Source organism: Pinus tabuliformis, chromosome 4_1, assembly GCF_031772625.1.
Source record: "Pinus tabuliformis cultivar Carrire ecotype Pingquan chromosome 4_1, CPIR1, whole genome shotgun sequence".
Classification (NCBI taxonomy): Eukaryota; Viridiplantae; Streptophyta; class Pinopsida; order Pinales; family Pinaceae; genus Pinus; species Pinus tabuliformis.
Window position 1 is genome coordinate 813,587,206 of NC_142303.1, and position 21,760 is coordinate 813,608,965.

General features: G+C 38.5%; 1 protein-coding gene across 1 annotated transcript; it reads right to left on the bottom strand.

Annotated features, from left to right (window-relative positions):
• Positions 1–806: 806 nt before the first annotated feature.
• On the bottom strand, positions 807–1,397 carry LOC149178713 (uncharacterized). The gene has a single exon (XM_089422209.1). The coding sequence runs from the start codon at positions 1,395–1,397 to the stop codon at positions 807–809; it is 591 nt and encodes a 196-aa protein (XP_089278335.1).
• Between the last annotated feature and the right edge of the window lie 20,363 nt (positions 1,398–21,760).

Below are 21,760 nucleotides of genomic sequence, written 5' to 3' on the forward strand. Positions count from 1 at the left end.
GTTCATCCTCAGGACAAGGTGAGAAATCAATAGATCTGAGGGAATAAACAGCAAGGCTGCATCACTGCCCAGAGTTTGCTGTTGGAAAATAGTCGTTGGGAAATAACTGTTTTTTTTTTTCGACAGTAACGGTTAATTTTATTTAGGGCGGCAAACAAGCTGCCGCGTGCTCTTACAATGCTGCTGAGTCAGAGACAGAGTTCTGAGGAAAGCTGATTGGGTTTGGATTTGTTCGCCCCTAATCCGGAAATTTACCAGTCCGCCCGATGTTCTGAATCCGAGATTTGAGCTTCGTCGACTTTGACCTGAGTTCTCTCAATGCTGGCTGTTGGACAAGGTGGAACAGCGCACAGTGCCAGAGGACTTCCTTGGACGGATCCTGATCTTGCTGTTCATAAGAGCATCGATGCTATTGATTGGCGGAGAAACCTGATTTTCCACATTTGCTTTGGAGAGATTGCTTCTGCAGCGGGGAGCTCCATCGCAATTTTTGCGTCGCACAGAGGATGCTACTTTTCGGAAATGAGAAGCTCTGGATATGTTGATCACGGCCTTCAGGTTTGATAGTAAAGTGAAGGTCAAAACTGGAACTGAGTTGCCCCCTTGGGGATCCTTTGTGGGCTCGTGAAAAGCAGGTTCTCGACAGGAAACAGAGGCCATTGAAAGGAAGACTAAGATCAGGCCTGAGACCACCGTTTTACTTAGATTGAAGATACTTTGAGATGAGGTCCCGTAGAGCAGGGTAATGAGGAGAAAAGAGATAGCCCTTAGATCAATTAGGGTAGGAGGTCCGGTCAGCAGACACATTAAGGAATGGAGCATGAAGATTCAATCGAGTTGACCACCAGGGATCTCCGAGTACAGAGGGAGCCAAGATTGGCCTCCATATCAGCTTGAGAATTGAGAGTCCTTAAAATATGAAAGAAGGAAATTTTATTGAACTTGGGCAGTAATAGCCAGATTTTTCTGATAATAGTGGCTAAATGAACCTGATGGGAGGTCTTAGGGTAGAGCAATGCCTGGATGATAAGTCTAGAATCTCCAAAGACAGAGAGAGAAAGGATATTTCTGTTGATCGCCAGGGTCAGCCCCTGCCACAGTGCAAGAGCCTCCGCTCTGTTGTTGGTTTCGATTCCTAGACCCCAATGGAACCGCAATTCCGTAAAACCTCCAGGACTCAGTAGAACTCCACCACTGCCAGCAACCCCAGGGTTTCCTTTGGAGGCCCCGTCGAAGAATAAACAATGATCATCCAGGGCCGATCTCCACTTAATGAACTCCAGTTCTTCCAGCCTAATCTCCCAGTTGGCATGGGCGAATGCAGGAGGAATGGGCCTTTCCTTCAGATTTGGAACCAGATCTTTGAGCCATTGCTCCTCCTCTTTGACCAGACTCATTTCATTCCTTGAGGAAGTATTGGCTTCCAAAGCCTCGCCCAGCAAAGCTTTTATTTTAGAAATAACTCTTATAGAAGTGCAGCTTTCTTCTCGAAAAATTCTGTTGTTCCTTTCCAACCACAGTTTCCAGCAGATAAATTTAGGGAGCCACATCCAACTTGTTTTAAGAAGACTTTTTTTTTAAGGCAGAAGGGAGATAAGCTGGCCCAAGTTCGGAACAGAGAAGGGATGTTATCTGGAAAATCGAGGTTAGCTGGATCTAACAACAGAACTCCCCTCCAGACTTCTTGAGCAAAGGGACAAAGCAGCAACAGGTGACTGACAGTTTCTTCATCAGACAAGCAAAGTGGACATCTGGAAGGCCCTTCCATCCCTCGTCTTCGCAAGTTATCTCTGGTAAGAATGCTTTGGTGTGCAACGGTCCAACAGAAGAAGTCGATTTTGGGGAGAGATGGGAAATCCCATATAAATTTCCATTGAGCAGGATTGGGTGGAGCATATGGGACAGCCATAATTCTTTTATAACCTTCGGAAACAGTGTAAGAGCCGGAGAGGGAGCCCCAGCCTCTTTTGTCTTTAGTAGTGGCCTTTGAAGGAGATTTTCCTTGGAGCAGATCTAACAGTAAAGAAGCTTCCCCCTGCAGCATAATGGGGACCTCCCCCAGGTTCCAACAGTCCCAGGTTCTATCAGGAGCTTCCTTCCAATTCGATATATCCCACAGAGTGTGCAAATTGCAAGACTGAAGCCAGTCTTTGATGTTTGCAAGACCTTCCACTTGGTTCATTGGTTGATCACCCAAAATCGAGTCTTCCCAGATTTTGATTTTTCTTCCATTACCAGGGATCCAATAAAGATAATGGCTGAATTGCTCCCTAGCAGCACTGCAAAGATTAAAGATCGGGGATCCTTTTAGAAATCTTGGGGGCTTATCCAGGCATCTCAAGCGTTGCCCTTGGAAGTATTTCTTCCAAATGACTCTTTTACTCCAGCTAGAATTTCCAGAGACTAAATTCCACAGAATCTTGGATCCCAAAGCAAGATTTTGAGCAGCCAAGTTACGCAGGTGGAGGCCTCCTTCCAGATATGGTCTCTTGAGAGTTTCCCAATTCACTAAATGAATCCTTCTGTCATTGTTATTCCCACCTTCCCACAGGAATCTTCTCAACAGACTGTCCAATTTGCTGAGAAAGGTTTTGGGGGCAAGGAGAATAGAGTTTTGATATAGAGGCATACTTATAAGGACCGATTTCATAAGGGTGACTTTCCCTGCATTATTCAGCTAAGAGGCACCCCAAGCTTGGATTCTATTCTTTATCTTATCGAGCAGAGGCAGCCAGTGAGAAACTTTAGGCTTAGATTTGAAGATTGGAATCTCGAGGTATTTAAATGACTCCCAATTTCGAATTCCATCCATTTCTAAAAGTCTTGCAATATCAGACAGCTCCTTGATCGAGCAGTTCCAGCCATAGATAGAGCATTTTTGATAGTTGATTTTGCTGCCCGAGATCAACCTGTAAATGTCCAGCTCCCTCTTGAAGTGTCTGGCAGAGATTATGTTGGCTCCTCCGAGCAACAAGGTGTCATCGGCGAACTGGGCATGATTAATGTCTTTCACCTTATGAGTAGTTCTGAGGCCAGGCAGAGTTTGATTTTGCTGATTATGATCGAGTTGGAAACTAAGCACCGAGGCCTGAACAGCATATAGGAGCGGAGACAAAGGACATCCTTGTCTCAGGCCCCTAGAGGCTTGGAAGAAGTCAGTAGAACGGCCATTGACCAATGGCGCGATCCAAGGTGAGGCAATACAGGCTTTCACCCAGTTTATGAAGTCTAATGAGAAGCCTAGCTTCTTCATCACAGCGAACAAAAATTCATGTCTCACCCTATCAAATGCGTTAGCCAGATCGAGCTTAATCACCATACCTTTCTCATTTCTTTGGCAGCTAGAGTGAACTGCTTCTTGCACCAGCACAATGTTGTCCAATATCTTTCTTCCTTTTATGAATCCACCTTGATTTTCAGGGATGATGTCTGGCAGAATGTTTTTAAGCCTATTGGCTATTATTTTGGAGACCAACTTATAACTGGAATTGCACAGGGATATTGGCCTAAATCTGCTGAAGTCTGAGGCGCCTTTCTCTTTTGGGATCAAGGCGAGAAAGGCAGAGTTGATGCCACCGCCCAGCTTTGCACAGTTCTGGGATTTTCTGACCATTCTCAAAAGGTCCTTTTTTATTGTTGACCAGCAAGTCAAAAGAAACCTGACAGAGAACCCATCCGGGCCTGGGGCTTTATCAGGCTCCATGCTGTCCAGAACTTCCTTTAGCTCTTCCATACTAATCGGAGCTGTCAGCATGGCATTATCCGAATCCTGGACGCATTTGGGAATTAATTCAATCGGATAGGCATGAGGATCAATAGCTGGTTCTTCAGGAGCCGAATAAAGATCTTGATAGAAGGAATAAGCAGCTCTCTTAATGCCTTCGAAATCCTTAATCACAGTATTTTGGTAATGAATCTCTGAGACTGATTTGAAATTCTTTCGGGCTTCGGCTTGCTTATGAAAGAAGCTGGTGTTTTTATCTCCGGACTGCAACCATAGATTCCTAGACTTCTGTCGCCAAAATTCTTCCTCCTCCCTGCTAGATCTATGAACCTCTTTTTGAAGCTCGACTTCTTTTTGGAGCAGACTTTGAGAAACAGGACTATGCTCCATATCTAACTGATGAGCAGCAAGCCTGTTTAGAGTTTCTTTTCTTTTGGCTGTAGGGGATTTCAATCTTTTAGCCCACTCTTTAAGGTTTCTTTTTAGGATCCTGATTTTCTCTTCCCACACAAAGAATGGAGAACCGTGGACGGGCCTATTCCAGGATTCAGAGACCACCTCTTGGAATCCTTCTTGCTGGATCCAAAGAGGGCTGAAACGAAAAGGAATGGGGCCTAGATTGCTATCCAGGGAAAGCTCGAGGAGGATGGGCTTATGATCAGAAGTGAGATTTGGAAGAATTTTAGAGGTTGCCATAAGACCACAAGTCAGGAAAGTAGTGTGGACAAGGAATCTATCCAAACGGGCAGCAATGTGATTTGGGGCTATTCTTTTGTTGGACCAGGTGAATTTACCTGAAGATGGTTTAATATCCTCCAGGTCCCAGCCCAGCATTATATCTTCAACCCATTCTCTGGCAGGGTCCCTGACAATGGAGCCTCCCTTTTTCTCATCAAGAGCAAGGGTGACATTCAGGTCACCTGCAATAATGATATTCCCAGGATTTTGCTCTAAAAGAAATGAATGAAGCGAGTTCCAACAGATTTTTTTCTCGCTTGGCAATACAGGAGCATAAACATTAAACATACTTACTTGCTGACCAGAATCCTTGTGGAGGAGCTGAGTGAAAAGCCAGTGGGGGCTGCTTTTTTCTTGAATAAAATCATATATGGCGTTGTTCCAAAAGGTGGCTATTCCACCAGAAGCGCCTCTTGCACTAACCGCTCTTCCATGGCCTTTTTTCCAAAAAACTTTACTAGAGTGGAGGAGAGGAAGATCCTCCAGCTTTGTCTCCTGGATGAGGAGGATTTCAGGCGAGTATATTCTCACTATATCTTTCAAGGCTTCCTCTTTCGACCTGCTTCCTAAACCTCTGCAGTTCCAGGAGACGTATTTCATTATTTACTGGCTTGGGGGGATGACGCTCCTATTGGAGCCTTGTTACTCTTGCGCCTAGATCTGGTATTCACGCTTTGAGAGTTTTTTGGGAACCTTGGAGGACATCTATATAAGTTTTTTCCTCTCTCTGTTTCTTCTTGGATTTCTGCCCTCTAGTCGTCTTGATAGGGGTGACTAGCGAGTTGTCAGTTTCGGAATCTCTCTCTTCTGATTCTCCCTCAGAGTCTGAGGCTAGACTAATGTGTTCTTCGTTGCCTTCATTTCCTCTCTGACAATCCTCAGCTGGAGGAACAGTTGATTCAACTTCATTTACTTTCACTTGCTTCCCCTTATTTTCTGTTTCCTCTTGGGTCTCCTTGACATCCACCTTTTCTCCTGAGGAGGAGCCGTCTTTAGAAGCAGCGGCGGCTTTTGAATTAATTTGAGGATTCCCCATTGGGACGGAGATGTTCTGCCCCGGAGGCTTTGGAACAGCGTTTCCCTTTCTGATTTCTTTCCATCCTTCTTCTTCAACCGTGTTCCCTGTTGGAGCTTTTGGGCAGTTTCTCTGGAAGTGTCCGTGCTCATGACAGGTTCGGCATTTGAAAGGCAACTGCTCGTAGTCCAGCTTCTGGTAGTGCTGCCATTCTCCAACTTTGAGTTTGATCGCTTCTGGTAGACCGGCTTCCAAATCGACTTCCACGCAGATTCTAGCGCATGTATATTGGCCCTTGTGATCAGCTTTGTCAATGAAACGACCCAACCCATTACCGATCTTCTGCAGAGATTGATAGCTCCAACAGTGTATCGGGAGATTAGGTAAACGAACCCAGACCGGCGCCTCCTTAGGGACATCGACGGATGGGTCAAAGTCAGGGCTCCATTTGTTAAGATACAGTCCCTGATTTCCCATAAAATACGGCCCGTTTCTGAACACCAGATCATGGTCTTCTTTGGTGGTAAATTCAAAAATGAAATAGCCTCGTCCCACAGCATAACAAATCACATTATTTTTCAGCTGAGGTCTCCAGTTTCGCTGAATCCATTCGTCCGTGGTTTTAGTGGAAGGCCATCGGCCCATAAACTGCCCTACCAGGCCTCTGTCAGACAGAGCAAGAGCGATTTTAATCGGTTGTTCCTCTGGAAGTGCTATCTCTGGTATTTCTTCAAGTTTTTTTATGAATTTCGGCACCTCAGAATTCTAGTGCTTCTTCCCTTTCTGCGATAAAAGTCTTCGAAATGCTTCTTCAGAGGATGATGGAGGTGTGGGAGCGGACTCCCCACCCCCAGGTCCGCTCATGGCTGCGTCCGAGTTTGATGGCGGCGGCAAACCTAATCCCAGCTCTGCGGTTTAGAGCAGAGCGCGCGCATTTTTTATTAAGAAATGTAGAAGTTATTCAGGTTTAGACATTGTTGGGAAATAACTGTTAGGTAACAAGTTATGTAGTAAATAAATATTTAGTTTCGATATTTTAAAATGATAAAATTAAATTTAGTTGCAAAATAACTAGTGTAATAAATAAATATTAAATTTCGGTATTATAAATGGAATATTGGAATTAATTAAATTTAGTTGCAAAATAACTATTGTGTAATAAATAAATATTAAATTTCGGTATTATAAATGGAATATTGGAATTAAATATTAATTTTTAGAGCTAATTCATATTAACATTTGTAGTAATAATGTCTAGAGATAATTAATAATATAGCTTGTTAGGGTTTGACTAATGGTAATGGAAACTAGTTGTTATGAATCAATATTATTTAGAAATCATAAGTTAAATGTTTAAAAGTAATGTCATATATAAATAGTTAGTTTTAAAAAATGTAGTGGGTTAGGGTTGACCCTATCTTTTATTGATGGAATAGTATTTAATTTATTAATAATTTAATATTATTAATTATTATTATAATCTTATAGGGGGACTGTAATATTAAATCCAAACAATAATGTGCCAATGGTATAATATTATTATAGAGATTAATAATATTATTATAGAGATTAATATTAAATTCATTATTTTAATATAATTCGATATATTAATTTCTATGATAAAAAATTTAATTTAGAATCAAAAGTAAAAAAAACTAAGAATGGAAGAATGAAAACTAATCTCATAAAAATGGAGGATGGTTAAAGATGAACTGATGGTATTTCCAACATTATTGATATTATAGAGATTGATAATGTTAAAAATCCTTATCTTGATATTTAAATTCACTTATAATACAATAAATTGATTAATAAGATATAATAATTTTAATCTATTATTTTAATATATATAAAGTAAAAACTATAATAGGAAGGAGGAAAGCTAATCACATAAAAAAGGACGAAGGCACAAGATAATATTAGAATGGAGATATACTTCAACAACAAACAAAGAAATAAAAGAAATTAAGGAATGATCTAGGGGGGAAAAATCAAAAGGCGAGAAGGGAGAACCAACAGGAATAGAAAGGGGAAAGGAAGAAAAAACCAGAAGACGAGAAGGGAGAACCAGTAGGAATGGAAAGGGGAAAGGAGAGGGAGCAAAGGGTCAAGAGAAGAGAGCTGGAATCTAGCATTTACTTAATTTCCAGCCATTGTCCCTATTGAGGTTATTGGCATGCCTTTCAATTTCAATCGCTTCTCTGAGTTTCCTGTGGTGAAAATGATCAACCCTAGCAATGACTTTGGAATCTTCAATGCAGACATGGTGATTCGATTTCACAGAATGCTCGGTAAGGGTTGATGTGCGAGAGCAACTGTGTCTAATGTCTGCTGCATGTTCACTGATTCTCTGCTTAATAGACCTACCTGTCTCTCCAATGTAGGGGGTACCGCAGGAGCAGGGAATAAGGTAGACCCCTTTCGTGTCTTTAGGGTCAATAGGGTCTTTAACGGATCTAAGGGAATTTTTAATGGTTTGGAGAGGTTTGAAAGAGGAAGAGATATTCATCTTTTTAAGAATACGGGTAATCTTATTCGTGGTCCCCTGGATATACGGGAGATGAACCTTAGTGATAGGATTAGCACAGGCGGGCTTTACTCTAGGCATTTTGCTGGCTCGGTGAAAGGCCTTGAGGCTCTCGGGCCTGCTATACCCATTACTTCAAAAAACTTCAAGAAGATGAGATTTCTCCTGATCAAGGTGGAAATCATCAGAGATTCTAAGAGCGCGGGTAGCAAGAGTGCTGAGAACCCTGAATTTCTGAGCTGGGAAGTGATGAGAACTAGCATGGAGATACTGTTCCGTGTGGGTCTTCTTCCAAAAAACTTGGTGACAGACGGAACCATCATCCCTTCTAGAAAGGAGAATGTCGAGAAAGGGAAGGCGGCCATTCTCCTCAATTTCCATCATGAACTTGATGGATTTAGATTGAGAATTAAGGTGGTTAAGAAACAGATCAAGTTTCTCATGACCATGAGGCTAGATGACACAGGTGTTGTTGACAAACCTCTTCCATTTTTTAGGGCGAAATTGAGCGGAGGCTAAAGCCTTGGTCTCAAAATCTTCCATAAACAAGTTTGCTACGATAGGGGAAAGAGGGGAGCCCATCGCTACACCGCAAGTTTGCTCATAGAACTCACCCTGGAAACTGAAGAAAGTTGAGGTGAGGTAGAGGCTGACAAGCTTGGCAGTTTTTTCATCGGTGATGCGATTAATGATATCAATGGCCTCTTGGATGGGGATTTTGGTGTATAGGGATACGATGTCAAAACTAACCAACAAATCACCAGGCTCTAATTTGATATCTCTCCACTCTTGAACAAAGGAGGTAGCAAAGTCTTTAATGAAAGAATCAATGCGACCAGCAAGAGGTTTGAGTTTATGGGCAAGGAATTTTGCAAGAAGATAGGTAGGTCCGCCAATTGTGTTAACAGTAGGCCTTAAGGGGGCCCCAGGTTTATGAATCTTTGGAAGGCTATAGATCCTAGGGGTAAGGGGATTGCTTTCGATGAGCTTCCGGGAAAGAGGAAGAAGAGAGGAATCAGATTTAATAGTGGAGGCAACCTCTTTCGAAATAGACTTAATAGGATTCTTCTTAAGCTTAATGTAACTTCCACTGCTAGAAAGATGGTCCACCATTTTGTGGATATAATCAGACTTATCAAGAATGACAACAGCCCCACCTTTGTCCACCTTAAGGACGACAATGTCAGGGTTGTCCCTAAGGGACTTAAGGGCAAGGAACTCAACTTTGTTCAGGTTTTTCTTAGGAGGCTTAGCCTTCCTAAGAACAACAGCACAATCCTGCCTAATGGTTTCCTTGACATTGTCAGGAAGGTCTTTGATCCCATACTCGATGTTGCAGATAATGTCATCGGTAGGGATCTTACTAGGGGCAAGGGCGAAATTGAGACCTTTATTGAGGAGACTAAAGACAGAAGGATCAAAGGTCTTGCTAGAAAGATTAATCACATTTTTAAAAACTAACAAAGATATTATTATTATTATTAAACGTATAACAAGAGTTTATGTTATTTATGTTATTATTATTAGTATCATTATTAAAAATAATATTACTATTGTAATTTTTACTAGGCGAATTAAGGGACTTAATGTTGTTAATATTATAATGGGGAGAATGTTTATTGAACGTTTTAATAAAACTAGAGCTAGAGTAACGTTTGTATTTATTAAAATTAATAATTGTATTAGAACTATTGAAACGTCTCACGGAAGTCTAGGCTTATTGAATCTATTGCTATTCGATTTCATGTTATTAGAAATGCTATCGCTGAAGATGTTAATGTGACAAGAGTTGGTCTTCGGCTTTGAAAGGGTGGAGAGCAGGTGGTTCTTGGATAGGGAAGACGGAGACGCGGGAGAGAGCCAGGGGACCGGAGAAGGGGAGAGACTACGCAGGGAAGGGAGGACGGAGGAAGATTGGGAGGGGGTTGGAAAAAGCTAGTAACATAGAGAGAAATGGACTCGGGATGAGGAGGTATAACGCAGGGCGGGGAAACCGGTTGAAGAGAGGAATGGGGAAGCGCAGAACCAACGGTAGCAACCGAGGTTGAAGCATGCGTTGAAGCAAGGGAGAGCTGGTTACGGTCTAAGTGCCCGTTGGAAAAACCTCTTGCGGGCCTGCTTGAGGGAAGATTAGTCCTACCAGACAACGGTTCTGGGAAGACTCCACCGAGAGAGACAGCAGAAGATGGAGCAGAATCTGATAGGCTAGAAGACGAGGACAGAGAAGGGCATGACATGGGGCTTACCTTGTTGATTAACCCAGCTGCCTGTTGAAAACAGGACGGTGCGGAAGATAGAGAAGGGCCCGGACTGGAACTAAGCGAGCGCACCCAGCTATTTAAGGCATCGATCTGATCTTTATTAATCACACAAGATGACTAATGCCGAGAAGAACCAGGGTACCAGAAATGCGCATCCCCAAATTCATTAATCTGTCAAATTTAGCTTGGTGCTTATTCTTGGAGAGTTCTTCTAACCGCATGGATTTGGCTGACAAACTGAAAGGCATGCCAATAATTTTAATAGGGACAATGGTTGGAAATTAAGTAAAAGATAGATTCCAGCTCTCTCCTCTGAACCCTTCGCTCCCTCTCCTTTCCCCTTTCCGTTCTCACTGGTTCTCCCTTCTCGCCTTCTGGGTTTTTCTTCCTTTCCCCTTTCCGTTCCTGTTGGTTCTCCCTTCTAACCTTCTGGTTTTTCCCCTTAGATCATTCCTTAATTTTCTTTTATTTCTTTGTTTGTTGTTGAAGTATATGTCTGTTCTAATATTATCTTGTGCCTTCTTCCTTTTTTATGTGATTATTTTCCTCCTTCCTATTATAGTTTTTACTTTATATACATTAAAATAATAGATTAAAATTATTATATCTTATTAATCAATTTATTGTATTATAAGTGAATTTAAATATCAAGATAAAGATTTTTAACATTATCAATCTCTATAATATCAATAATGTTGGAAATACCATCAGTTCATCTTTAACCATCCTCCATTTTTATGAGATTAGTTTTCATTCTTCCATTCTTAGTCTTTTTACTTTTGATTCTAAATTAAAAAATTTATCATAGAAATTAATATATCGAATTATATTAAAATAATGAATTTAACATTAATCTCTATAATAATATTATACCATTGGTACATTATTGTTTGGATTTAATATTACAGTTTCTCTATAAGATTATAATAATAATTAATAATATTAAATTATTAATAAATTAAATACTATTCCATCAATAAAAGATAGGGGCAGATCCTAACCACTACACTTTTTAAACTAACTATTTATATATAACATTACTTTTAAACATTTAACTTATGATTTTTTCTAAATAATATTAATTCATAACAACCAGTTTCAATTACTATTACTCAAACCCTAACAAACTATATTATTAATTATCTCTAGACATTATTACTACAATTGTTAATATGAATTAACTCTATAAAAAAAAATTAATTCCAATATTCCATTTATAATACCGAAATTTAATATTTATTTATTACACAACAGTTATTTTGTAACTAAATTTAATTTTATCATTTTAAAATATCGAAACTAAATATTTATTTACTACATAACTTGTTACCTAACAGCTATTTCCCAATGGCTATTTTCCAACAGCGAACTCTGGGCAGTGATGCAGAGATGCTATTTATTCCCTCAGATCTATTGATTTCTCACCTTGTCCTGAGGATGAACCACATTAGCTGGTTCGAAACGTCGACCAAATCCTAGCGATGTGATTATTATTATTATTATTATTATATTTACTAAATTTGGATTAGTAATTTGAGGAAAGGTTTTCATCTATAGGGATTTGTTTCCTCTTGGCGCATGATAGATCCGAACATGGATCTAGGTTGGTTCTAGTGAAATTGGGTTAGGATTTATTTATTCTTAGGTTCGTGTCATGTTCACTTGTGAAGAATGTTTCCTTCACTCTTTGTTAGTGATCCTTCCTTGAGGTTACTTTGCATATCTATAGTGATCCACCTCTTAATGTGTAAGGACAAGATCCATATCTTTTTACAAATATCTTATACATGTCGTTAAGGAGGGAAGATCTAAGAACTAGGTGATGGAGGTATGATAACCAAATTAGGTATACTTTGATTAATTGATGTACAATTTATATTTATAAATAAATAGATACATAGTCTTTCCTATTTTCAATTCGTGATTATTTTGATTGCTAATTAATATAGTTTTATATTTATGAATTGTTGTTTCATTGTCTTTGAATTATTCTCACTTGAGATGTCTATTTTGGAGAAAGATAGTGTTTGTCTCTTTCATGTGCAAATATGAGTCCACAAACAAATCCAGAGGTAGCATAAGATTATATCACAATAATTCGATCTAATTCAAACTTCATATAGAAGGTGTTATGTTTCTCCCTCTTATTGTCTCTCATGTATAAGCAATTAACTCAAGGAAAGTTAAATATTTTATCTACCTACACTTTGTAATGTGTTTCCAACCTTTTTACAAGGGGATCCTAGATATTAGATCAATACATAAAATGTTGTAGCAACCCTTGAGCATATTATTCTCATGGAGGGGAGCTTAGGGATGGGTCATATAACCCTTCCACCATCGTATTAAGTGTACCTAGTATAAAAGAACTAATAAAAATGTGGGTTAAGAGACTCTAGACCTCCCAGACTTATGAGACCTATCTAGAGGGTGCTTATCTGTGGTTTGAATCCCCCCCCCAATAATATCCAAAGTGGCAGTATGAGTGCTTTAGATAGTGTGCATAGGTAAGAAGGTTTTCAAGTGCCATTGACGATGGGTGATAGGGATTTATGTATATAAAAGTAGGGGTAGGTTCTAATTCTGGAAAGATTGAGGCATGGTGGTAGGGTTCTGTATCGGTAAATAAGTGGTAGGTTGGAATGCTTGGCAAGTGTCTTTATCGAGGGATGGTTCAGGTTTAGTAACAACATCTGAGCCCTATTGGGTTGGGTAAAAGGTTCTAAGCCCAAAAATTATTGATAGAAAGAGTGGTGGGGTGGTTTCTTCATTCCATAAAGGCTTTGTCTCTAAGTTCCCTAGTTGAAAAGAGTAAGTATCCACGCCTGGCGAGATGTGTTCCCATTGGTTTTTGTCCCCCCTCCCTTCCCTTTCCTGACAGCTTGGAATGACTGAATTCAAAATGTTCTATAGCCCAACTAGTGTGATATCCTTCAACAACAACACAAATAATCTGGGAATTTTGTGTCAAAAAAATCGATACCATCAAGAGTGCATTTGACATGCATTTCTCTCCTCATTTCTTCCCAATCTTTGGAAAATTCGGGGACTTGAAATAATAATATACGACAATATTTTTGGCTATTATAAGTGATGGTAATATTATACTTTTCTAATATTTGATTGAGCCACTAATAATAAACCTCTGAAATGGTTCAATTCTAGCCACACTAAACATAAGGACTCAAGAAGGGGAGCCTAGGGAAGGGTCAACCAACCCTTCCTCTAGGATAATATTCCTATCATTGTTGAGCTATGGGAAATTCAGTCAACGCTTAGTCCATTATAGAATTCTAGTTGAGGGGGAGTCTAGGGAAGGGTTAGACAACCCTTGCTCAAACATAGTATTCTCATTATGGGGAGCCTATTGAAGGGTCATCTGACCCTTTCCCTATCATGGTATTATCATCAAAGAGAGTTGAAGGAGGGGTTGATCTAGTAATATATTTTGGTTGATGGAAATATTAGGTAATGGTAAACTAACTATTCCTCCATATCGGTATTCTCCTGAAAGGGGCTTAGAGAAGTGTCAGTTGAACCTTCCTTGAGAATAGTATTCATATCAAGTGAGATCTAGGGTAAGAGTTCTTTAACCCCTCCTATAGAATAGAATTATCATTGAGGGAGATCTCATGTAAGGTTTGGTTTACCTTACTCCAACATAATATTCTTTTCGACTAAAGATTGAGGAAGGGTTAGATGACCCTTTCCTTAGCATAATATTTTTGTTAAGGGGGGGTGAGCAATGGTTGACGTACACTTCCTCTAACTTAGTATTCTAGTTGAGGGTGGGCTAGGGGAAGGGTCCACTAACCAATATTTCCACATATATTTCTCATTGAGGGGAAGAATAGGGAAGGTTGAGTCAACCCTTATTTAAGCATAATATTCCCATTGAGGGACAGTTAAAGGAAAGGTTGGTTGACCCTTCCTCTAGAATATAAATTCTTGTCAAAGGAAAGAAAAAGTAAGGGTCAATCAACCCTTCCTCCAACACAGTATTCGCATCAAAGGAGCCTATGAAAGGGTCAACAAACAATTCCTTTATCATAGTATTATTATTAAGGATGAGACAAGGGAAGGATCAACCAACCCTTTCTCTCACATGAAATTAAAATTGAGGGGTAGCTTAGGGAGGGGTCAATAAATAATTCCTCAAGTATATAAATTTTGTGGAGAGAAGGTTGGAAAGGGTTAGTTAACCCTTCCTCCATCATAGTGTTTTATTCAATGGGATCCCAAGGGTCAGATGACCATTCATCTAGAATAATATTCTCATTTTGGGTGAGCTAGGGGAAGGGTCAATGGACCCTTCCTTTGACCCTTCCTCAAGCGCAGTACTTTAATTGAGGGAAAACTAGGGGAAGGGTCAATTGACCCTTCCTCTAGCTTAGAAATTATCATCAATGGAGAGCCAAGGACTAGCCAACCCTTCCTCCACCACAATATTCCCATCAAGGGAAATACAATGGAAGGTTCATTCGCCCCTTACTCTAACATGTAATTTTTTTCAAGGGGAGCTTGGGGAATGGTCCACTAACCTTAAGAATATAATTCTTATGGAGGAGAGAATGAGGAGTGGTTGACTAACTCTTACTCCATCATAATATTTTATTTAATGGGATCCCAAGGAAGGGTATGTTAACCCTTCCTCTAGTATAATATTCCCATCAAGGGCAAGCAAGGGGAAGGGCTAGTAAACTTTCATCCATCCTATAATTCTCTTTAAGGGGGATCCCAAGGAAAGGTAAATCAACCCTTCCTTAAGAATAGGATTATTGATGAGTCAATCCTAGGGAAGGGTTGGTTGACCCTTCCTCTAACATAATATTCTCCTTGAGGGGAACATAGGAAAGGTTCTACTGACCATTTTTCTAGAAATTTATTCCCATTAAGGGAAATCTTAGCGAAGGGTCATTTGAATCTTCATCCAAATTAGAATTATCATCATAGGGCCTAAGGAAAAATTAACTTACCCCTCCTTAAGGATATTGTTCATGTTGGGTTAGATTTGGGGGAAGGGTCAACTTCTTTAAACATATAATAAAAGTAAATTGACCCATCCTCTATAATATTTTTTATATCAAGAGGATCTTCGGTAAGGGTTGACTAACACTTCCTATATGATAGATTTCACATTGGGGGAATATTTGGGAAGGGTTGATTGAACCCTTCTCTAGCATAGTATTCTTGTCAACGATGAACCAAATGAATGGTTTTTCAACCTTTCCTCCAATATAGGATTCTCATCAAGAGAGTGCCCAAGCAAGCGTCAACTGACCCTTTATTGAACATAATATTCTCATTGAGGGAAACCTAGGAAGGGTTTACTATCCCTTCCTAAAGCATAGTATTATTATTAAGGGGAACTCATGGAAGTGTCAATCAACCCTTTATATAGAAAAATATTTTTATCAAAGGGGAACCCATTTAAGGGATAGTCGATCCTTTCTCAAGTGTAGCATTTTCATTGAGATTGAGCTTGGAAAAAGGGTTGATTTACCCTTACATGAGTATAATATTTTCATTAGTATGTGACCTAGGAAAGGGTCAACTAATCCTTATTCGAGAATAGTATTATTGTTGAGGGGAATCCAAATAAAGGATCAATCCACTCTTCCTCTAGATTAGGTTTGCCATTGGGTAACCTAGTGAAGGGTAAACAAATCCATGCTACAACAATTTGTATTATGTTTAAGGATAATCCTAGGGAACGGTCAATCAAACTTTCCTCTAAATTAGTTTTTTAAATAAAGGGGACCCAGTGAAAGATTGGTTGACCCTTCCTTCAACATAGTATTATTTTCAAATAAGATCTTGATAAAAGATTTACTAAACCTTCCTCAACTAGAGTATTCATGTTGATGGAAATCCTAGGGGAGTGTCAACTAACCCTTCTTCTAGCTTAGTATTCTTATTGAAGGGGTGACTCGAGAAGGGATGGTTGGCCCTTCCTCCAACTTAATATTCTCTTTGATGGATACTTAGAATGATCCTTCCTTAGCATAATATATTCATGGAGGAGGGTTCCCAAGAAGATTTAGTTGACACTTCCATGAGAATAATACTCTTGTTAAAGGGGAGTTTGTTAAAGGTTAAGCTAACCCTTGTTTGAGCATTGTATTCTAGTCTAGGGAAGTGTCAATAAACCATTCCTCTATGTTAATACTCTTTTTTAGGGTGAGATCAATGAATAATTGGCCAACCCTTTCTCTAGATTAGTATTCATGTCGAGCGTGAGGCCATGGAAGGGTTGGTTGACCCTTCCTTGTGTATAGTATTCACATCTAGGGGGAGCCCTTGGAAGGATCAATTGATCCTCTATAGGATGTAATATTTTCATCAATGGGGATCCCAATGAATTATCAATCGAACCTTCCTTGAGAATAGTATTGTTGTTGATGGATATCCCAGGGAAGGTTTGATCAATCCTTCCTCTATATTGGTGTTCTTGTTGAGCTAATCCAAGAGAAGGATTGACTAATCCTTCCTCTAGATTAGATTTCTTATCAATGGGAGCCTATTTAAAGGATGGATAACCCTTTAATTAATATAGTATTCACATTAATGAATACCCTAAGGAAGTTTCGATTAACCCAACCTTGAGCATAGTATTATTATTGAGGGGGACTTTAGGGAAGGTTTGGATGACCCGTTATCTACATTATATTTATCTTTGAGTGGATCCTAAGGAAGGATCAATAAAACCTTCCTCCAACTTAGTATTATTGATGAGGGAGAACCCTGGGGAAAGGTTCACTAACCCATCCTTTAGCATAATTCTCACATCAGTAGAGATCCAAAGGAAGGTTTAGTTAAGCCTTTCTTGGGAATTGTATTATTTTCAAAGGGGAGCTCGAGGAAGGGTTATTTGACCCTTCCTCTAGATTAAATTATCATTCATGGGATCAATGAAAGGTCAAATTACCATTCCTTTATCTTATTATTCTTATCTAGGGGAAGTGTTAGGAAGGGTCAACTGACCCTTCCTTTAGATTGGTTTTCCTATCAAGAGTGTATTGGGGAATCATCAACCAAACCTTCCTCTATATTAACTTTTACATCAAGTAAATCCTATGGAAGGGTTATTCAACCCTTCTAGTAGCATAATATTCACATCAATGATGATCCATCAGAAGGATTTATCAACCTTTCCTTAAGCTTGATATTCTAGTTGAAGGGGAGTAAGGAAAGATTCAATTGGCCATTCATTTAGCATAATATCATTATTTGAGGGGAATCATAGAAAGGATTAGTTTACCCTTCCTATAGATTAGATTTCCTATTAAGAATATCATAGTAAAGGGTTGAACAACTCTTCCTCCCTCTCAGTATTCTTGTCCAAGGAAACCCAAGATGAAACTTCCTTGAGCATGGTATTCTCATTGAGGTGAACTTGAAGAAAGGGTTGGGTGACCCTTCCACTAATTTAATATTCACGTTAAGGGTGATCTTGAGGAAGGGTCAACTAACCTTTCCTCAAGCATGGAATTATCATTAAGGGGGGCTCATCTAAGGGTTGGTCAATCCTTTTTGAAGGAATGTATTTTCATCAACAATGAGCCCAAGGAAGTGGAAATCAACAATTCATGGAGAATAAAGTTTAAGTAGAGGGTGAACCTATAGAATGTAAGGGTTGTCCTTCCTCAAGCATAGTATTCTTGTCAAGTTGAAGTTGGATGAATTAAAGGTTGATTCTTCCTTGAGCATATATTCTCATTTTGGGGTAGCCCAAGGAATTACCTATCAACCCTTCCTCAAGATTAGTATTTTCACAAAGGTGTATCTAGGAGAATGGTTGGAAAAACCTCCATTTATTTTTTTATTCTAGGTAAGGGAAAGCCTAGTAGGAAAGGGTCACTGACCCTTCCTCAAGAATAATATTCTATTCAAAGGGAAGCCCATGAAATGCTCAAATGAGTTTTTGATTTAAATCACAGAGATGGCCAGTCCATCCTTCTCCAACTTAACATTTTCATCAAATCTGAGCCTATGGAATGAATAATTGAATATATCTACAATTTAGTATACTCGCCAAAGGGGAGCCTATGGAAGAGTTGGGCAAGCTTTATTTAAGCATAATTCTACCATTAATGGGTATCCTAATAAAGGGTAGGTTGATCCTCCTCCACCCTAGTATTCATTCCACAAGGGAGATAGGGGAAGTGTTGGCCAACCCTTCTTAAGCTTAGTAGTCATACAAAGGTGGAGTCTTTTGAAGCGTTAGTCAAACCTTCCATACGCTTACTATTGTCAGTGTTACCTATTTAGGGAAACTACCTTATAGACACACTTTGTCAAGTGTGATGTATGCTACATGTAGAAGGTTCCTATTCAGATCCATGTTCACTTTCTCCTCTAATCCATCATACACCTATGTTTCAAAGTCATTGTATAATGGTATATCAATTCCTACTCTCTAAACACTTTATTTCATATGTGTTGCATACACTACTCCATGATTATTTCTTCATCATATTATGATTCCATGCATTGTTTCCTAGATCGGAGTGGCATTAATCATTCTAACTTTTTGTAAAGTGTGCTACAACATATATTTGAAATTTTATTATCTATTATAAGTAAAATTCTTACTTTCTTGCCTCATCTAACCATGGGGAACGTAATTGTTCTGAGAAAAATGTGTCTTCGCCTAGGACACTAGATATTGCCAAGTATCAAGGTAGGTAGCATAATATTATCACCTGTATACCTAAATATTTCCATAGTTTCCCTTACATTTCCATTTCATTCATACAAAATTTGCATTCCCCAACTTATGAATAACTTATCAAATGTCTTAAAAGGAGTCCACATGAATAACTTAAGAAAGAAGAAAATTATGTGAACCTAAAGGCTAGAGGTAAAGAGCACAAAAATGGAAATAAAAGAAGTCTTATTACTTCAATAAAAGTCCCACCCCCTAAATTCCTAGAGTTGAATGCTCATGTAAATAAAAAGGATTAAGAAACTAAAGAAAAATATTAAAAAGGGGAAGAGAAAGGTGCCAACATAATAAAATAATGAATAAAAATGGCTAACTATCAAAGGTTTGTGACAATAAATGAAGATTCCTAGCCAAAAAAATAGGTTAGCTTGACTAGATATAGACTCAACATATCATTACATTAAAATTTATTCTATTGTTTTCCTCTAGTCGCTTTCCATAAATTATAACTCCCTTACATACTTTAACTTATAAACTTAGAAAATTACCTTCTATCCTACTCCAAAAAAACATGTAAAGCAGTTGAAGGTGTACCACCATGTTTTTCTTAGGCAAACTCACAAGATTATCTCATGTTAGTTTTTCTAACCCAAATTATCTATGTTTGTGTGCCTTACAACTTGTTTCGATTTTGATTCATCATGATAGGTCGAAGTGTTGCACATCGAAATCCGTACACACTTCCTCAAAAATCCATGACAACATGGGTCGACAACATCTCATGAAGTTGCATGGAGTTTGTACTGCATTGATTCCTAGCATATATGAGGGATTTTCCTCCCCTTTGTTATTTATCCCATTTCATATTTAAGGGGTTATTATCTATATATTATCAAGCTAGTGTGTTATGCATGTGTGAACATGACTAGTATGTTGTGAATACTTTTGCAAGAAAGAAAAAACCAATAGAATTTGTATTAATAAAAAGATGTATGCATTTGTCTTTGTAGTTCAAGATTCAGACATATCAATTGCCCAAGCATATATCCCAAAAGATATCATGATAAACTAGACTCTGATAATTTGTCCATGTAATAGTCTCACAAAAATAAAAATATAAAACAAACAGGCCAAAAGTGTATGAGATAATCAAAAACATAAATTCTTGTATATCAGTGCCAAATATGAGTAATCATCAGGTAAACTAGATATTTCCATCCCTTTGAAATTTGTCATTTCTAAATTTTGTGAAGTTAATCTCCCCTAGTGGATATCTGTGACCTTTATTTGAGAGTGTATCAACTATTTTATTCATTTCCTTGTTTATATGTGTAAATGTCACTCATCTAAAAAACCCAATGAACTCTCTAATTCTACGCGTCCAATTTGTAAACGTTGGGGGATCGAAAGTAGACATTTCATTTTCCCAGTCAGTTGAAACTTTTGAATCCCCATAGATATCTAATGACTCCAAATATAACAATTTCACACATAATAAGACTCCCCAAAGTTCAATCATCTAGGCCCATATATTTGTACCTATACCACTATTCCATAAGAAATGATAACAAGGACCAGGTTGTAAGGAAATGTATGTCCCACTGCCACATATATTAAGATTAGCAACACCATCAAAGAAACCCATAGGATATCTATTCATGTTCTCCAGTTTTTGTATGCATCTATTTTTTCTCGTATGTGCCACAGTGTTGGGTTGTGTTATATTATTTCACGTAGTTAACAGGGGGTTTGAGGGGCACCCGTAAACCCACTTTATGGGGTCCGAGGCAGCGCCCCGGAAAATTTTGGTTTTGGACCCTATGTTAGGTTGGGCGGACCCACCTATGGTTTTTTGCATGATTTTCGCACATGTTTTTTGGACGCGATGGTTTTCGGTCCATGGTATTGGACGCGATGTTTTTCGGTCCATGGTATTGGATGCTTTAGCATGTATAAATATGTATTACTAGCATTTGCACCAAATGTTGCAAAGGAAACGCCGTAAGGCATAAATTGAAGAACACAAATACAACAAAAGAATACTTTGATAAAGAATAAAAATATATTGAACAGTCAAATCAATGCCCCATTAACTCGAACCACTTAGTAGACATATCTATCAACATTAGGATTATACACAATGATCAAGAAATTTCCCATATACAAACAGCACCTTCCACAACAACCTTTTGTCACATCCACATTTTAAAAAATGCCTTGGAACGTGATTGGAATCTCCCATATTGCCTTTTTCATTATGCAAATAAATCTTCCACGGACAAAAATTTACAGCTAATTTGTTATAATCGGGATTATGTTTTATTTATTTCCTTTACAATCTATCACTTTTAAATTTTAAACATGGTTCTCTGGTTTTAGGTCGCAAATTATGTGATAAAAATGTGCTCATCATTTTCATTATACCTATATTTTTTTCCATTTTGTAAGTATTTAACACTGGCAAGCAATTGAATTTGCAACAAAAACGATCAAGAATAGCGGTTTTGTGAAAATTATTTATTATTTTTATTAGATTATTTTACAGAAAGTATGGCCAACAATTAGGTTATAGAAAGTATTCCCAACAATTATCTTCTCTCTCATAAAGTGAAATTTAATGCAATCATCATCTCCATCAAATGAATTGTCCGAAGGTGGAATTTGGCCCTAGTTGCCAATTTTAACACTTTTGATCTTTCAATGGTCTTAAGTTCCAAATTTCACTCCACTAAAACCTGAACCCTTAGTAATGATGAGAAAGTTTTAAATGGGGGAGAAAGCATAGTATGAATTCTATAGAAAGTTTGGAATGATCCCTCATTACATT

Excerpts from the sequence above, each read along its gene's own strand:
- LOC149178713 (XM_089422209.1), bottom strand. The coding sequence starts at position 1,397 with ATGAGTCTGGTCAAAGAGGAGGAGCAATGGCTCAAAGATCTGGTTCCA.